General features: G+C 41.9%; 1 protein-coding gene across 1 annotated transcript in view; it reads left to right on the forward strand.

Moving 5' to 3' along the window:
• SPAG16 (sperm associated antigen 16) overlaps positions 1 to 19,139 on the forward strand; it is a gene marked incomplete at its 5' end in the record, with an annotated part of 332,741 nt that overhangs the window by 1,008 nt on the left and 312,594 nt on the right. The window contains 3 exons of the mRNA XM_083354597.1: positions 7,887 to 7,933; positions 9,888 to 9,986; positions 10,772 to 10,899. Coding sequence (XP_083210723.1) covers positions 7,887 to 7,933; positions 9,888 to 9,986; positions 10,772 to 10,899 — 274 coding nt within the window. The remainder of the gene's footprint in view (positions 1 to 7,886; positions 7,934 to 9,887; positions 9,987 to 10,771; positions 10,900 to 19,139) is intronic.

The raw sequence follows: 19,139 nt of genomic DNA on the forward strand, positions 1-19,139 counted from the left end.
GTATGATAAGGCAGAAGAATGCATGCTCTCCTTTTTCTGCATTAGTTTGTTATTCAAATTGCAAAACCTGTTTCTTGGAAAATCTCCCAGAACATTCAGCAGAACTTTTGATACTTTGAGGGGTGGGTAGGTTATCTTAATAAACTTCACATCAGTTCAGCCGATATTTATCCAGTCTTTTGATTGTGACAGAGAGATGGTGATGAACCCTTCCAGTTTCATCATATCCTCTTTATATTACAGGATCAAACCATGTATATATCTTCTGCAGTATATGTTGTGCCAGTGATATATGAAAATATTTATATGTTGTCACAGTTGTCCAGGATCACACTCATGATGCAGTCTGGATGCTTAAATCTCCAAGGAGATTTCCTATCTCTAGCAATTTATTTATTTATTTATTTATTTATTTATTTATTTATTTATTTATTTAATTTGTATACCGCCCTTCTCCCGAAGGACTCAGGGCGGTGAACAGGGCAATACATAATAAAAACAAGATACAAAAATTAAAAATTATTAAAAAGTAATTAAACAGCGATGCCCGTAATAAATTAGTACAGATTAAAAGTTAAGACCAATTTATAAAACCCAACCCCATCCCATCAGGTCAGGCTGGCTTGTTCAAAAAGGTGGGTTTTCAGATCGCACCGGAAAGAGCGGAGATCAGGCGCCATCCGGAGCTCGACCGGAAGATGGTTCCATAAATCCGGCGCACCCACAGAGAACGCCCTCCCCCTGGGGGCCACCAGTCGGCATTCTTTGACCGGTGGCACCCTGAGGAGGCCCTCTCTGTGGGAGCGTACTGGGCGGAGGGAAGTTCACGCTGGCTGCAGGTGCTCCCCAAGGTATTCCGGACCCATGCCATGTAGGGCTTTGTAGGTCATTACTAACACCTTGAACCTCACCCGGAAGACAACTGGAAGCCAATGCAGCTCGCGGAGCAAAGGTGTGACATGGGAGTGTCGGGAAACTCCCAACACAACTCTCGCGGCTGCATTCTGTACCAGTTGGAGCCTCCGAGTGGTCTTCAAGGGTAGTCCCATGTAGAGAGCGTTGCAGTAGTCAAGACGAGAGGTCACGAGCGTATGAGTGACCGTACACAGGGCATCCCGGTCTAGATAGGGCCGCAACTGGCGCACCAGGCGGACCTGGGCGAAGGCCCCCCTAGTCACAGCTACTATATGGTCTTCTAGGGAAAGCTGTGAGTCTAGGAGGACTCCCAAGTTGCGAGCCCTATCTACAGGAGGTAATAACTCACCCCCCATAGAGAGGGGTGGGATATCCTGAATATCCCGAGATGCCGGTACGCACAGCCACTCAGTCTTGTCGGGGTTGAGTCGAAGCCTGTTCCTCCCCATCCAGACCCAGACCGCCTCCAGGCAATGGGACATCACGTCGAGGGCATCACTGGGGTGGTTTGGGGTCGAAATGAAAAGCTGGGTATCATCAGTATGCTGATGATACCCAACTCCAAAACCATGAATGATCTCACCCAGCGGTTTCATGTAGATGTTGAACAGGAGAGGCGAGAGGACCGACCCCTGAGGAACTCCACAAACGAGAGGCCTCGCGGTTGACCTCTGCCCCCCTGCCAACACCGACTGCGAGCGTCCCAGGAGATAGGAGGAGAACCACTGAAGGACCGTGCCTCCCACTCCCAATCCCCTGAGGCGCCGCAGCAGGATACCATGGTTGATGATATCGAAAACCGCTAAGAGGTCTAATAGGACTAGGACAGAGGAATATCCCCTGTCCCGAGCCCTCCAGAGATCATTCACCAGCGCGACCAATGCCGTCTCCGTGCTGTATCCGGGCCTGAAGCCCGATTGGTACGGGTCTAGATAATTTATATATAGCCTGAATGGCAAATAGGTAGATGGTAAATCATACATACCTTCAACTTCTGCATGTGAGTGGAAGGCTTTTTGGATCACAGTTATGCTCCCCCCTTTGTCCTCTTTTCTGATGTTTTATATTAATATTCAGATAGACATAAATGGGTCAATTCAGTTCCAATCTGCTCTTCCTTTCAAGACTCAGAAATGCATACTAAGTTTCCTTCCTCTTCCAGAAATGACTCAGTGTGATAAATATTAAACTAGAATGACATTAACATCAACATAGTACTACTACACTAGTGGTTAGTGGGGGGAAGAGCCAAATTGAATGTAGGAAGTAGAATAATAGGGTGCAAGGGATCTTGGAGATCTAACCCCCTGCCCTTGGCAGGAAATCCGATACCATTCTAGACTTTCTTTGGACATGGACTCTTCAAAACCTCCAGTGATGGAGCACCCACAATTTCAGGAGGCAAGCTGTTCCGGGGGTTAATTGTTTACACTGTCAGAAAGTCTGTCCTTAGTTCTAGGTTGGTTCTCTCCTTGATTAATTTCTATTCATTGCTTCTTGTCTTGCCTTGAGATGCTTTGGAGAATAGGTTGACCCAGTCTTTGTGGCAGCCCCTCAAATATTGGAATACTGCTATCATGTGATTCCTATCCTTCTTTTCACTAGACTAAAGGTAAAGGTAAAGGTTCCGCCGCACATGTGTGCTAGTCGTTTCCAACTCTAGGGGCCGGTGCTCATCTCCGTTTCAAAGCCGAAGAGCCAGCACTTGTCCGAGGACGTCTCCGTGGTCATGTGGCCGGCATGACTAGATGCCAAAGGCGCACGGAACACTGTTACCTTCCCACCATAGTGGTCCCTATTTTTCAACTTGCATTTTTTACGTGCTTTCGAACTGCTAGGTTGGCAGAAGCTGGGACGAGTAACAGGCGCTCACTCTGTTATGCAGCACTCGGGATTCGACCCACCAAACTGCCGACCTTCTGATCGACAGGCTCAGCGTCCTAACCCATTGAGCCAGACTACACATGCCCAATTACTGGAACCATTCTTGGTATGTTTTAGCCTCCAGCCCTTTAATCATCTTTGTTGCTCTTCTCTCTTTTTAAAGTCTCAACATCTTTTTTACATCAAATACATTTTAAAAACTACTCTTTTATGACCCTGTAGAATAGATAAAATAATAAATAAATGAACAAGTCTATATAAATATGTGTTTGTACACTTCAGTGTACTTTGAATTGGTGAATTGCAAGTAACAGTATGTTGGCTTGCAAAGTAGCCTCTAGTTAGGAGATCTCAGTAATAGTGTGAGCATATATGGGACTTTGTGTGCACTTATGACATTCTGACCAAAGTATGCCGTAGCTGATCAATATTTTTGTTATTCTTAGCAGGATATGTCTAAGGCTGCTGACCTAGTCTACACCTTCTTGGGTCTTGGTAAACAACACTGTTATAAATGAATGAATTAGAAAAAAAATACAGAAAATATTATTTTATTATTATTGATGCAGACACCTATAGTTTTGTGATATTTGCATGATAGTGAAAGGGGATCATGGAAGAACCAGGGATAAGTTTTCTGAGAAATTATAGAACATTCTAAATGAATGTGATCTAAGGGAAACATTCTCTGTTTAAATAACATGAATTATTGAGTGAAAACAAAAAAGTACAGAAAAAGTAATTTGGCCATTAGGAGATTCAGTTATGAAATAACTGTATTTGTAAAAAAGTCTGTTTTGAATATGTGTTTTAAATGTAAATGTTATTTACATTTGTATTTTTTGCCATTTGTACATTTATATGTACAAATGGCAAAGAAATAGATTCAAATTTAAAATAATTATTTGATCATTTGTGACAAAAGATTTAGATAAATAGAGTAGGATACAAAGGTGTCAAAAATGTGAAAATGCAAGTACAAAAATGTATATAGAAAAAGAAAAAAGGGAAAGAAAGAAAAGTGGAAAGTTGAATGATTGCTGAAGAAGATAGTATAAGACCTGTATGAAACAAAACTGAAGATAGATTAATTTACCAAGATAATCAATTGACAGAAGAAAATGATGCAAATAAATTTTTTTGGTAAAAGACTGAAAAGTTTACAGAAATGTATGAGTTACGGTAACAGAAATCATGCTTGGTGGAGTGATTAAATGAAAGAAGTTGTAAAAAAACATACATATGATTGCTGCAAAAATAAGGATGAAAGAAAGTTATTGCTTAATGGGTACAGTGAGAAAAAGATAGTTGTGAAGTATGAAATCAAATGGATAAATAAATAGGATTAAAGAGGCTGAGAAAATAAGAGATTTGGTTTACTGTATGGGGAACCATTACCTAAAGGATTTTCCCAATGTAAACTCTATTGCAAAATACAGGTATGTGCACTGAGGCCCTAAAGGTAAGGTAAAGGTTCCCCCACACATGCGTGTTAGTCATTTCCGACTCTAGGGGCCGGTGCTCATCTCCATTTCAAAGCTGAAGAGCCAGCGCTTGTCCAAGGATGTCTCCGTGGTCATGTGGCCGGCATGACTGGACGCCAAAGGCGCACAGAATGCTGTTACCTTCCCACCATAGTGGTCCCTATTTTTCTACTTGCATTTTTACGTGCTTTCGAACTGCTAGGTTGGCAGAAGTTGGGATGAGTAACAGGCGCTCACTCTGTTACACGGCACTGGGGATTCCTAATACTAGTCAAATTGATTTTTGGGACAAATCTAAATTTTAATTCAAACATTAAAATCACAATGGCTCCTTGCAAATCAGCAAAAATCTTAATATGTATCATAACTGTAGAGTTGGAGTGAATAAAGCAAAAAATAAAAAGGTTTCACTATCCAGATTTACCAACTGCTAGCAGTGGTTCCTAGTGATTTTGAACAAATCCTTATAGTGTCTTTGTTTCTAAGAAAGAAAGTTAGTGAATATCAATGAATTTTCTGAAATTCTGCGATATATTACTTCAAAATCTTTCTGCCAGAATACTGTAATTTAACTACACATTTCTATTTCTTCTTCATGTGAATCAATAGAGCTGGAAGGGACCTTGGTGGTTTTCTAGTCCAGGGCTTTTCAACCTTTTCACCCATTGTACCACTTTTAGGATATGGCAACATCCGAGTAGCACCAGTCGCCTAGCAAGATGTCAAAAATTTGATGACCAAAAAAAAAAAGAAAAAAGTGATGGAGTACAGGTAGTATTCGACTTACAACAGTTCGCTTAGTGACTGTTCGAAGTTACTGAAAAAAGTGCCCCCCAAGCCACAGCTGAGCAAGACACCTGCCTGCCAGCCCGGCGGCGCTCTTCCTCCTGTCTGAGGTTTTCATTGTTGTGAGCATTTCTGTTGATGATTGGCAGCGGGGGTAGGGTGGGGGGTGTTTGGTTTTTATTCCCCCTGTCTGCTGGGTGGTTGCAGCAGGTTTTGGTCATTTCACATGACCCTGGGACAATGTGACCATGATAAATATGAATCAGTTGCCAAGCATCTGAATGTAAATCACAAGACCCTGGAGAAGCTGCAACATTCCAGCTGATCGGTGCTTCTTCTGGGCTCAGAAGCGCCAGGATCAGCACCGATCTCCAGCTGGAGCCTGGTGCTGATCCTGGCGCTTCCTCTGAGCCCTGACAACCCTGCAGCTTCAGCCATCTCTCGCTCAGGCTTGTGTGGTGCTGCCACCAGTTCTGCTCATTCCCCTCCCCTGCTACCACTTTTCTAGGATGATCGCGTACCACCTGCCAGGTGCCAATGTACCACAGGTGGTACCCGTACCACTGGTTGAAAAGCCCTGTTCTAGTCGAACCCCCTGCTCAAGCAAGAGACCTTATACCATTTCAGACAAGTGACTGCAGTCTTTTCTTAAAAATCTCCAATGATGAAGCACCCACAGTGTTTGAAGGCAATCTGTTCCACTGGTTAATTTTTCTCGCTGTTTCTCCTTAATTCCAGGTTGTTTCTCTCCTTGATTAGTTTCTATCCATTGTTTCTTGTCCTGCCCTCTGGTGCTTTGGAAAATAAATTGACCCCCTCTTCTTTGTGGCAGCCTCTCAAATACTGGAATAATGCTATCATGTCCCCACTGGTCCTTTTTTTCTCTAGACTAGACACTGGTTGGATTATATTTTATTGCTTCTGTTTGCATTATATTGAATCCTAACCCTTCAATCCTTTCTGTCATGGCATTTTCCTATCTGGAATGTTTGGATAAAAATATAATGGATTCCTTCATCCCTGTATATCCATAAATTAATGCTAGTGCTTTAGATATATTTAAATTTGGGCTTGGTCTGTTTTAAAAGAAAATGGTTTAATTAAGTTATTATTTGAATTGAACTTAATTAACCTAATTCAGTTCTGTTCAGATTTTGAGCAAACCATATCTTTAATACTAACAAGCTATGTAGAACCTCATTAGTACTATTTGTGCAATTGCTATCCGTGTCTGTGGCTTGTGCAAAATAACTAATGTTGTCATAGTGGTTGCCAGTTAACTTTGTAAGTTCAAGTATTATTATTTTCTGATCTGAATACATTTTTGTTTCATTTACTCTGTTCTCAACACTCTGAAAGCTATTTGGAAATAAAAAAATATATCAATGATCTACTGTACAGGGAAAGGAATAGTGGGAGTTATGAATATGTATACTACTAAAAGTCTTGTTATCATCTTTCACTGGGAGAAATGGTCTATCCACATGACAACAGTTTTTGAACCAGGTATCTCAAATGGCCTAAGTTACAGAATGTGTCCAAAATCTAGGACCCATAACTCCCAAATGAAATTTGGAAAAGTTGTGGTGCTTCAGTCCTACTGGCTGCTGCTTTGTTGCTAGACTGCTTGTTCAATCACATGATCTTCATTTTCAACGTTCTGTGGAAGTTTCCCGGCCAGTCTCATAATCCCCCGCTCTCTCTCCCCCACCCAACAGCAGATAGCTGCCTGCTGGAAATGGAAGGGGAGAAAGGAAGGAAAAGAGGAAGGAATAGGGAGGAAGGAACACTTATATAACTCATGCCACTTTTCTGTGCACTCTAATGATGTGTGATGTCCCCTCCATGCAGCACTTCTTGCATCCCCCCATGCACCCTTCCCAGCCTATGCCACACCATGGACACCATCCCTGACTCACATAACATCTCTTGTATACCCCCATGATCTTCTCAACATTCACTCTTCTGTTGTGCCTTTCCTGACCCATGCAGAACCTATTAGGAACTCACATACACTCTTTCCAACTTATGCTACCCCTCTCACACTGTCTATGACCTGCACAGTACTTCTCATACACCCATGTGATCCTGTAATTTTTTCTTGATTCATGTCACCCTCAGGCACTCTTCTTGACCTTTGGTGCCCCCATCCCTGACTCAATCCACACAGCACCTCTTGTACACCTCCAGGAAACCTTCCTGACCTACATGAAATCTCTGGCACACACCCACAAACTTTTTCCAATGCATGTGACATCTCTTGTGCACCCCCACATACATTGTGACCTGCAGTCCCCCCCCCCCCCGTATCCTTCCTCCTTCCTCCACCCAGCAACAGTCACTTACCTGCCTGTTGGCCTTGGATTTGTAATTTCTTGCTGGCTTCCCTTTCTCTTTACAAGCTTCTCACAAACAAAGCCTGCAGGAATTCTAAGAAGGGAGGGAGGGAGGTGGATCAACTGAGAAAGGGAGTGGGGGAAGGAAGGGAGAGAGGGAAGGTGACTGAAGGAAGGAAGGAAATCTTAGCAAATACAAAAATTAACAATGGAAATATTTCATGAATTTTAAAAGTAGAGTTTTTAAAAATCATGAAAAATAATTGCAGGAACATGTGGTTGTTGAATAATTACAGATAAACCATGAGAGCTTAAAGATAGTGGAGATGACAGTAGAATCTAATTCAGCATATCTGGAGAAGATTTAAAATTTAAAAAATGAATAAATGGCCTAAAATAGCACTCTATGCACATCAGGTATAATATTAAATCATATTGTAACCAATACAATTTCATGTTGTAGACTTAACTAAACATGCAGAGGTTACAATAACGGAAAGTTCTGAAGATGACTATCAATACGAAGAGGTAAGAACCTCAAGTAGCATTTTATGCATATAAAGTTATGATCCATTCTCTGATTTTGCTATCCGATCTTGATAAATTAATAGTAAATAGGTCTCTCTCTGTGTATAAAATCAGTATTATGAAGTTGGAATTTATTTCCTGATCTAATTAGAAATGGCTTTTAAAGACTTTTTTATGAATATGAGCAATTTAGTAATCTTCAACCTTATAAATAGGAGGATAAGACATGGAAAAACCTATCAGCCGGTATAGCTGCTATTAAAATGTCATTATTGGAAATACTTTTATTTTTTTAATAAAATCTAATGGTAAATTATTGAGAAATTTAAATTTGTGGCAAAAATTATTAATTCGCTTATATATGAAGATAAGATAATGAGAATTCAAGGATGGTAAATGCTAACTGGAAAACGAATAGGTGGCTTGTGAAATCACCACCTTGAATCCTATTACCAAGCCACATTATTAAAATGAATATTTTAGTATCACTATCTAAATTAAAATTATTCAACTTCGAAACCGGAGCAGTTTAATGTGAATGGACAAGGAAAATATACCATTTCACTAATGGGAAAACTAATTATGGAATAAAATTAGGAACAGCATGAGCCCTGAGGTCTTCCTGTTAGAACAGTAATTAGGCATGAGAATTTTGATTAGATGGATCAGATTTCAGAGCCCAGGACCAATATAAGATGGACAGGATTATTTCTTTTTACAGAATTCCATTTTTTTCACAGCAATTTTGCCTTCGTAATGGAAGTGAAGCACCCACTTTGTTTTCAGTGTGTACAAATTAAAGACTTCTAAAGTTGGAATAAATAAAACAAATCAGTATTTGCTCAACAAAACTATTACTAATTTGCCAATAATAAAATATTAATTGATTAAATTATATGACAAAAAAGACATGTTCAAGGGTAAATCTAATTTTATCAAATTCATGGGAAAACACGGTAGGAAGAAATTTCTCAATCTCTGTTAAAAATCAGTAAAAAATTTACTCAATAAAGAAAATAATGATAAGTAAGCTAGAAAAATACGATTCTTCGTGGTATTTTACTTTAGCACATTTGAATCATATTAACTTCAAAATTCAAATGCTGAGAATATCAAGCTTGCAGAACTCAGATTCTTTATATATTATGGATTTGTTCATATACTAATAGTTGCTGGATAGCTGTTATGAATGCTGTTTCTGATATAGCATGGAAAAATCCAATTTCAACCTGTATGATAATTGGTTTTAATAGATTCTAAAAGAACTCAAACCTTCTCAAAATTAAGTTGATCATGATTTTTTAGAAAAGTCAAGGTTGATAGGTCAAAAGGGAAGATCCATTTTGTTTTGAGCTTTGAACTAAAAAAGCCTCATTCAGAATGCTTAATTAGAACGTTCTAAATTGGCTACCGTATGTTTCATACAAAACTGGAAATCATTCAGATAGTTCCTGTTTTCCTATAGGGAACAATGTTTTTCATATCCAAGTTCAAGAAGTTTTTTTTTAATGATTTGTGATTGGGAACATTAGGAACTCAAAACATTAGGAACTCCTGCTCTCTTACTTTTCATCCTTAGGCCACAAATAGGTGGAAAGTATTACTTACCATCCAAATTGCAGAAAACTTGGTCCAGACTTTTTAAAAGAGCATGCAGACTGAAATCTGTCAGAAAGAACATGTTGAAAAGCAGCATAGGATTTAACAAGCAGCTTACTGTAAATTCTCAACATCAGTAAAAGTATTCATAAACAGCAGATTCCAAAATTCATTAAATAAATAAAAATATATAAACTTCACATGTTATAGGTTAGAGGCAGATGGTACTCGCAATACTTGTTTTTTTTTATTACTTAAATTATGTCTTGCTGCAAAAAAAATCCAATACAATGATGGTTTATTTCCCCTCTTCAGTGTGCCTATTAATTTTAGATCTATTTATAATTCAACTTAGATTCCAGCAGATGAAGATTTTAGCCTACAGGAAGGTGATGAAGATCTGGCAAAAGCTTTACACACAATGCAGGAACAGACTATTGATGCTCAAATCATGGTAAATATCTTATATATCACAATACATGCTATGTTCATTTGCATGAGTTCATAATAGATAAAGTAATAAAATAATTTAATATGAAAGATTCTTCATAATTGACTTGAAAAAACAATAAGTTTGCATGAGTTGAACTTAGACTGAATCAGATTGCCTAAAACATTAGCATATGGATATTTAATATTACCCCCTTTTTTCTGCAGGTCTGAATTTCTCAGGGATATCCATAACAAAAATTAATATATATCAATGAAGTATAGTGTAGACCAACACAGACTACACAAGATCTATTCTCTCCCTTACAAGGTGATCAAAAAAGTAGGGCTACTATATTTGGGCTGTTAACATTGTAATGGTAGAAAAAAAAAAGCCATATAAACTAATTCTTTGCTGTCATCTAGTTTTTTCCAGACTTGTAGGATAGGGCCATATAGGAGAGGAGTCAAAGGAATAAAAGTGATCCTATTAGAAGGTGAAGAAGGATAGAGAACAATATTTAAAATATTCATATCATAGTATCTTAAGGTAATTCCTGATACCCTTGGACAAAGTTAACTTCCAGATTATTGCACAAAGATGCTAATCACAATCTAGTGATAGATTCATCACTACTGTTTCTTTATGAAATTACTCTAAACATTTGCATCATAAGAAGTAAACTATCAATCGCCTATATATCTCTGTAATATATGAAAAACTACCCTGTGATTTAAAAGAATATTTTCCTGAAACAAATGATGAAGCAGATTGTGTTTCTAAAATGTCTCCTGAATTTTTATTTCTAGGCTCAACGGCCAGGCCAGATCATTAAACAATCTTTGTCTGAAACACCTGAAATTGTAGATGACTTTCTTTGCAATTTTTTAATCAGAATGGGAATGAACAGGACATTAGACTGCTTTCAGACTGAATGGTAAATCTTTCATAATTAAACAGGGGATCTTGTAATTCAAATTAATGTTCCTTTTTGAAACTTGGAATGTTGCTTTTTGTTTTTGTTTCTATGATTTGATATTGGGGATATTTTTTTGCTTATAAGTTTTAAGTATGCCATTAATTAGAATATAAATGTTTTAAAATGTCAAGTCAATAAAATATCTTTTTAAAGGTCAAACCATACCCACTGCTTAAATTTAGTTCTATTCTTGCATATCCTAAAATGGATGGTTAATCTGGACTGTAAAGTCTAAAATAGTGCTAAAATTACCCTTTCATCCATAGGTTTATGCAATGCAAAATTGAAAACTGGGACTAATAAATCTGTTGGTTAGTCAGAAGATTCTCTAATTTGCAGCACCAGTCTAATCTGTTTTAGCAGCAAAAACGGCCAGCTGTAATTGAGGGGGTGTGAGACATATGTACAGTGCCTGCCAAAGGGGAAGAAGGGTGGGTAGATCTTGGAAGTTGGGAGATTCAAAAGAGCTTGATGCTAGCAAAGAAAGGATAGCAAAAGGAGAATTGGGAAGATTAGAACAAAATGTGAGTAGCTATATAGTTTGAAGACTTCAGAGAAATTTGCGGGAGAAAGCTACATTTTCCTCCCTTTGAAATGTAAATTTTGGTAGCTCCAGGCTTTTCTACATAGTGAGGAAGAAAAAAGTGTCAGATAAACTTAATCTAAGTTTTTTCTGAACTTGAGATCTAGAGAACAGATAGAATTTCTGGTGCTTTATTTCTGCTGCAGGGCTGCTTCCCTGTCTGAGTTGCTCGAAACTATGGTTATCAATTTGACTACCTGTTCATATTCTTCCCTTGTTCTACCTACAGGGAAGTGACATGTGGTTGGTTTCAGGCACTGATGAATTCATTGTTGAGTGAAGGGCTGAATCCACTTTTACTTAAGAAGGCAATAGTCTATTTCCCTCCTCAAAAAGCTGTAACTAAACCCAATGGTATTGGACAATTTGAATCCATTTCCAATGTTCCATTTCTTGGGGAGATTGTTGAAAAGGTGGTTGAACTTGGGATGAAACTGATTATCTGGAATAATTTACAATCAGGTTTCAGTCCTGGGCATAGTAATGAGACAGATGGTGTTTGTGAATGACTTATGGTGGACTCAAGATAGGGTTGGTGCATCCATCCAGGCCTGCTTTTATTTTTTGGCAGCCTTCAATATCATCAATCAGTCCTTTTGTCACTTCAGGTAGTCCTCAACCTACAACCACAACTGAGCCCCAAATTTCCATTGCTAAACATGACAGTTAAGTGAGTTTTGCCCCATTTTATGACTTTTCTTGTTAAATAAATCACTGCAATTGTTAAGTTAGTAACATGGTTGATAAGTGAATCTAGTTTCCCTATTTACTGCTTATCAGAAGGTTGCAAAGGGTGATCACATGACCCTAGGACAATGCAAGTGTCATAAATACATGCCAATTGCCAATTGCCAAGCATCCAAATTTTGATTACATGACTATAGAGATGCTGCAATGATCATGTGTCACTTTTTTTAGTGCTGTTGTAACTTCAAATGGTCCTAAATAATGGTTGCAAGTTAAGGATTACCTGGTCCCTTTTGCAGTATGCTTTACATGGCTTCCCTTGAAGAGTATTTGGAAGCTGCAATTGGTCCAGAATGCAGTGGTGTGGATTATTAAGGATGCATTATAATATACCCATGTAACACTGCTATTTAGCACCCTGCACTGTATGTGATTAAGGGTGCTGGTTACTACTTTAAAAACTCTTCAAGGCCAGGGCCTGGTTATTTGCAGGATCACCTATCCCTAATTATCTTTGCCTGTTTAATTAGATTGACATGGGCTATTTTCTGTTGCTTAAGTAGAGGTGGAAAACAAAAAAGGTGGACATGGAAAATGGATAGAGATAAAATTTGGATGAAGATAAACTGAGAGGAAATGGTGATTGGAGAGGAGAAAAAAGTGCTGCTTAGATGTTTGAAAAAGTTTATAATTTATCATAGAAATGTCTTCTCTTAAGGCAGACATGTCAAACTTGCGACATCACATGACATTGCGCAATGTATCAGGAACGGTTTTGCCATTGCCAGCAATGGGGTGGGCGCAGTTTCCGGATGATGTGTCTGGCACACAGGCCGGGAGTTTGACACCCCAGTCTTAAGGGATCTTCAGAGACATCTATGTAGGTCATATAATTATTACTTGTAAGAGTAAAGATTTAGAACCTGAATTCATATTGGCCCAAGGTGATGCTGAATAAAGATAAGACATGTTCATGACTATTTTTTACTAGGGAAGATTTATTGCCTTTATTGCTTAGCTTAGATCAATGAATCTGTTTTTATGCCTAGAGCACATATTGTAGTCAGCTACAGAGACAGTATGAAGAGATGGAATGATTTTCAAATTTCAGATTTAAAACTCAGTAAGATAGCTATTTGCTTAGAAGATAGAAATAGACAAAGTAACTGAATGAATTTTAGTAAGATAAATGCAATTTCTTCAGTTAGGAAATAAAAATCAAATGCATAAATGTGGGATATTTAGATTGTAATAATATTTGAGAAAAAAGAATTTGAAATAGTAGCTGACAGCTGAATATGTGCCAGTATATTCAAATGTAGCCGAAATTTTAAGCTACATCAAAAGAAATATAATTTGCAAAGCATAGGAAATAACTGCACTCCTATATTTGGCTTTGATCAAAGTATTGTGTCTAGTTCTAGGTACCGTATTTTAAGAAAGATCCTGAGAAATGGTTCAGAAGGTCAGCAAGAATGATTAAAAGTGCTAGAATAAATTGGATGCTAGTGAATCGTGTAATACGGAGCAGGGAATAAGACAAAGTCATTCCCTTGGTTTTTCAATTAATTTGTAGCTTAATGTATAACAAATATTTAGAATAACATTAGAGGTATGTTGCATTTAGAATATATGTGTACTTTATTATGTGAATGATATTGTGCTCTTGTTTGAAAACTCAATAACTGTCCATTCATGAGAATGAGTGTTAAATCACGGAAGAATAAGATGCGTAGGCGATGGCTGCAACAGAAACTTTATTGGATGGCAGGTTGTAGAAACAAAGACTGGGCAACTGGGGTTACCTGGGTCCTCTTATACCTGTCCAGGTGAGCACTGACCAATAGGTTCAAACTTTGGTTTCCCGCCTGGCGGTCAGCCAATAGTCTTTCGTGGTTTTCCCGCCAGTGCTGCTCCTTACCGGAGCTGTCCAGCAACAGCGCCTCCTGTAGTTCTTGTACTGTAACTAGACCCATACATTACACCCCTTCCCCCATAAGTACAGACAATGCCAATCCACTTTAAACTTACCCCCCCCGACATAACTATTTACACTTGTAACTATTTACACTTGTTTGTTGACCCCCTGCTTCCTTCACGACCGCACATAGTCCGTGAGGTAGGCCGGGGACCTGTGCTCCTGGCCTGACCGCCTTAGTGTTCCCCCCGAGTCCTGTGTGGTGTTATCTGTATTGCTGGTTTGCCTCAGAGTGTGGGGAAACCCCGGAACAACGGTTGTTTCTGGCGCCCGGTCCCCCTGGCCCGGTTGATGCCATGACTGTGTTGGTCTTATTGTCCACAGGTCAGCGTCCCCGCTTGACTCTTCTGTGTGTCGTTGGTCAGGGTGGCTGGAGTGTGCCGCTGGGCCCGCCCGATGTGTGCTTCCTGGTACGTTCTCAGGAGCTCTCCTCCTGACCTGGTCTATGTGTCTTTTCCACTGATGGCCCCCCTCCTCCCTTACAATGAATGACAGTGGCCCCGTCTTTTCAACCACCTCCCCTGGCACCCATGCATGCCCAGAGCCGTAGTTCCTTGCCCAGACCAATTCTCCAATGTTGAGGTGTCTGGGGGGTTTGGGTTGGTCTGTGTCAGCAGCCACTCTGTCAGGGTGGAGTCTGTCTAGTTTTGTTATGAGTCTTCTGCCCCAACGTAGTTCCGCTGGGCTCTTTCCTGTTGATGTGCAGAGTGTGGTGTGTTGGTGTAGTAAGAATTGTGCTAACTTTTGCTTCCAGTCCCCTTGGATGATGCGTTTCAGAGCGTCTTTGGTTGTGCGCACCATGCGCTCTGCCATTCCATTAGATGACGGGTGGAATGGGGCGGTCGTGACATGTCTAATCCCGTTGGTCTTCGTAAACACCTGGAATTCCGTGGAAGTAAATTGTGGACCGTTGTCAGAGACTAACACGTCAGGGAGGCCATGTGTGGCAAAGAGTTCCCTGAGCACTTAGATCATCCTCCCCATGGTCATGCTACTTACTGGTACCACCTCCAACCACTTCAAGTGGCTGTCCACTACCACTAAGAATGTTTGTTGCTGAAATGGTCCCACATAGTGAATATGGGACCAGGGAGTGTGTGTGTCCTCCCACTTGTGGACTGGTGCATGGGGTTGTTCCGGCCGGGACCTCTGTCAGGTATAACAGCCAGCTAGCTACCTGTTCCTCTATTGCCTTGTCTAACCCTGGCCACCACAGGTAGCTCCTGGCTAAAGCCTTCATTTTCACAACCCCGGGATGCCCTTCATGGAGAGATTGTATGACTCTGTCCCTCATCTTCTCCAGGATGATTACACGGCACCCCCATAACAAACAACCCTTGTGTGTAGACAGTTCGTGTCGCCTGATGAAGTATGCCTGGAACTCCGGGCCTGGGGACTTGTCCTGCCACCCTGTGCTCACCCACGTCTGTACCCTACTCAGTGTTTTGTTGGCAGGCGTTGCTGCTGCAATGTCCTTTTCATTGAGAGGGCACTCAGGAAGATCCTGCAATACTAATATTTGAGATGCGGGAGCTGGATTGGGTTCACTAAGGGCAACCTGCTTAGCCCGTCAGTGTGGCCCATTTCCTTGCTTGGTTTATGGACCAGCTTGCAAGAGTATGCTGACAGGAAAATGGACCACCTGAGCATTCTGGGTGACAGAATCTGGGGGGGGGTCTGTTTATCTGTGGTAAAAAGACCTAGTAGAGGCTTATGGTCAGTGAATATGGTGCATTCTCTGCCATACAAGTAATCATGGAACTTCTTCAGCAACTATCGCCAGGGCTTCTTTGTCTATCTGGGCATAATTCCGCTCTGCCGCTGACAATGTTCTGGAGTAGTAGGCAATGGAAAGTTGTTTCCCATTGTCTTCTAAATGGCTTAGGACAGCGCCCACTCCGTAAGGGGATGCATCACAAGCGATGCAGATGAGCTTAGATTCTATGAAATGAGTGATTGTAGCATCACCCACTAAGAGGTCCTTTAAAGCCTGGAAAGTTTTGGCATGAGTGCTTGTCCAGTTCCATGCAGTGTTCTTATCCAGGAGTCTGTGTAAGGGTTGTGCTATGGATGCCTTATGGGGTAAGAATGTGTGGTAGAAATTGAGTAGACCTAAGAAAGCTTGTAGCTCTGCCTTGTTTTTGGGGGTGGGGGCTCCTTTGATTGCCTCCACCTTCGATGCTGCAGGATGGATGCCCTGAGGATCTATCGTGAATCCCAGGAACTCAGTTTCTGTCACCCCAATGCTGCATTTGTCTCTTTTAAGTTTGAGGCCTGCAGCCCTGAATCTTTCCAACACAGCCTGTAAATGCTCAGTCAATGCCTCCTCATAGTTCCCTGCAATAAGGATGTCATCGAAGTAAGGGCATACTCCTGGGATGCCCTTGAGCATTCGCTCCATGATCTCCTGAAAGATGCCTGGAGCTACACTAACTCCGAACTGCAACCAGTCTACCCGGAATGCCCCCTTGTGGGTGACTATGGTCTGTGCATTGGCTGTTTCCCTGTCGACTGGTAGCTGCTGATACGCTTGCGCGAGATCGAATTTGGCAAAGATGGCGCCACCCTGCAAAGACGCGAGGATGCTGCTGACCGTTGGGACCGGGTAAGCATGCTGATTTAATGCTCTATTTATAGTGCATTTATAGTCCACACAGATCCACACCTCACCATTTGCCTTCAGTGGGATGACTATAGGAGTCTCCCACTTGGCTCCCTCGACCAGTTTCAGGACTCCATGCGCGACCAGTTTGTCCAACTCCCTCTCTATTTTATTTTTAAGTGCAAACGGTACCCTCCGGGGTTTGATTTTTATTGGTGAAACATTGGGGTTTAATTTAAACGTGATTGGTGGCCCTGTGTACTTCCCTAGTGTCTCATTGAATACGTCTGCAAAAGCATTGCAGACGGACTCGATGTTGTGGGCCCGGGTCGTATGTATTCCTGTGATACTGATGCCTAGGGCCTTGAACCAGTTTAATCCTATGAGGCTAGTCCTCTGCCCCTCGACCACTAGTACATCCAATTGCCCCTGGAATTCCCCATACCGCACTGAAAGTGTTGCCTCCTCCTTAATTTTGATGGGCGTTTGCTGAAAGTCTGTTAGGGTGAGACTAGTTGGCCTCAAGGTGGACCTTTGCTTGCTCTGGCTGCACATCTGGGTAAAAGTCTCGTGTGAGATCACCGAGATTGCCGAGCTGGAGTCAAGTTCCATGTTGCAGGGGATGCCCTGGAGCTGCACGTCCAGCCTGATCTTTAGAATTAACGGCCGGCAAGTCTCCGTGTTACAGACAGCCCGCTGGCCCTCATAACAGTTAACTGACGTGATTTGTTGTGGAACCACAGAACCTGTCATTTGCTGGTCTTCCACGTCCATGTCATGCAGGCTGATGCGGTTACGGTTGCGGCAGATGGCTGCGATGTGGCCGGGCTTACTGTATGCCCTGCACTTGGCTGTCCGGTACTTACAGGTAGACCGGGGTTGGTTGCCTCCTCATCCTGCGCATTTCGGCTTGGTGTTGCAGCATGTGCATCCGGAGCACGTCTTCTCTGGGTTGATCGCTGCCGTCCGTTGTCCCCTCTGGTTGTCGCGTCACACCAGTGGCTGGCCCGGTTTTGTCTGAATTGCGTCCACTCCGGTCTGGTCGTTGGTGTTGCTGCTTCCCTGAATGCGTTCGTCTGGTGTACGGCTCCCCCCGAACTGCTGGTTTGGGGTTCTGACTGTTCTGGTCGCTCGGCCATGTCACAGGCCAGGACCTCATCCTGGAGCTCCTGCAGCATCAGCTTGGGTCACGCGAAAAGTTTCTGCCTTAGCTTTTGGTCCCGGAGACTGAAGATGATTCTGTCTCTTAACCGCTCTTCCAGGTTGTCGAACTGGCACAGCTGAGCCGCTTGCCGGACCCCAGTGATGAAGTTAGCGGCTGACTCGCCGGGCCGCTGATCTCGCTTCTCAAACTTGTATCTCCAGGCCAGCGCCAACATGTGCAGGTTAAAATGCTGATCCAACTTGGCCCGGAGATCGCTGTAATCAGCTTCGTCTGGGGCCATCGGGGCACACAACCCTACTGCTATGTTGTAAATGTCCATGCCACTCATGCAGAGTAGGGCTGCCACCTTTAACTCATCGTCCCTGATACGGTTCATTTTCATGAACAGTTCCACTTGACCCATGTGCAACTCCCATCATTCTGGATGCATGATATCAAACACAGGTATCTGCCCGATTTGTGCCATCGCGCCCGATCCTTCCGTTTTTCTGCTCCTGGGTTCCGATCCTGCTTCGAGCATCTGCTGGGTTGACTGGTTGCGTGCGGATGCCTCTGCGGCGGTTGCTGGGTTGACCAGTTGCATGCAGCTGCTTCCGCTGTGTTGACCGGTTGCGTGCGGTTGCCTCTGCGGCAGTTGCTGGGTTGACCGGTTGCTCGCGGCTGCTTCAGCGGTTGTCTAGCGGCTACCGAAACAGGATCCCACCTTTGTCGCCACTGTTAAATCATGGAAGAATAAGATGCATAGGTGATGGCTGCAACAGAAACTTTATTGGATGGCAGGTTGTAGAAACAAAGACTGGGGAACTGGGGTTACCTGGGTCCTCTTATACCTGTCCAGGTGGGCACTGACCAATAGGTTCAAACCTTGGTTTCCCGCCTGGTGGTCAGCCAATGAGTCTTTCGTGGTTTTCCCACCAGTGCAGCTCCTTACTGGAGCTGTGCAGCAACATCGCCTCCTGTAGTTCTTGTACTGTAACTAGACCCATACATTAGGAGAAACATTAAAGTAAATTGAAAGCAGTGAGAAAGGAGTAATTAAAAAATATGTGTTGTAAAACAAGAGAGAAGGTCAGGAATGAATGGCTGCTGAATGAATGTGGATCTCAGGTTTGTTCTGACTTGGTGTTTAGGAAGAAAAGACCCTTGACTCCATGGTTGAAGTGAAAGATTCAGTTTTACTAAG

Source organism: Vipera ursinii (genome assembly GCF_947247035.1).
Source record: "Vipera ursinii genome assembly, chromosome: 1".
NCBI lineage: Eukaryota > Metazoa > Chordata > Lepidosauria > Squamata > Viperidae > Vipera > Vipera ursinii.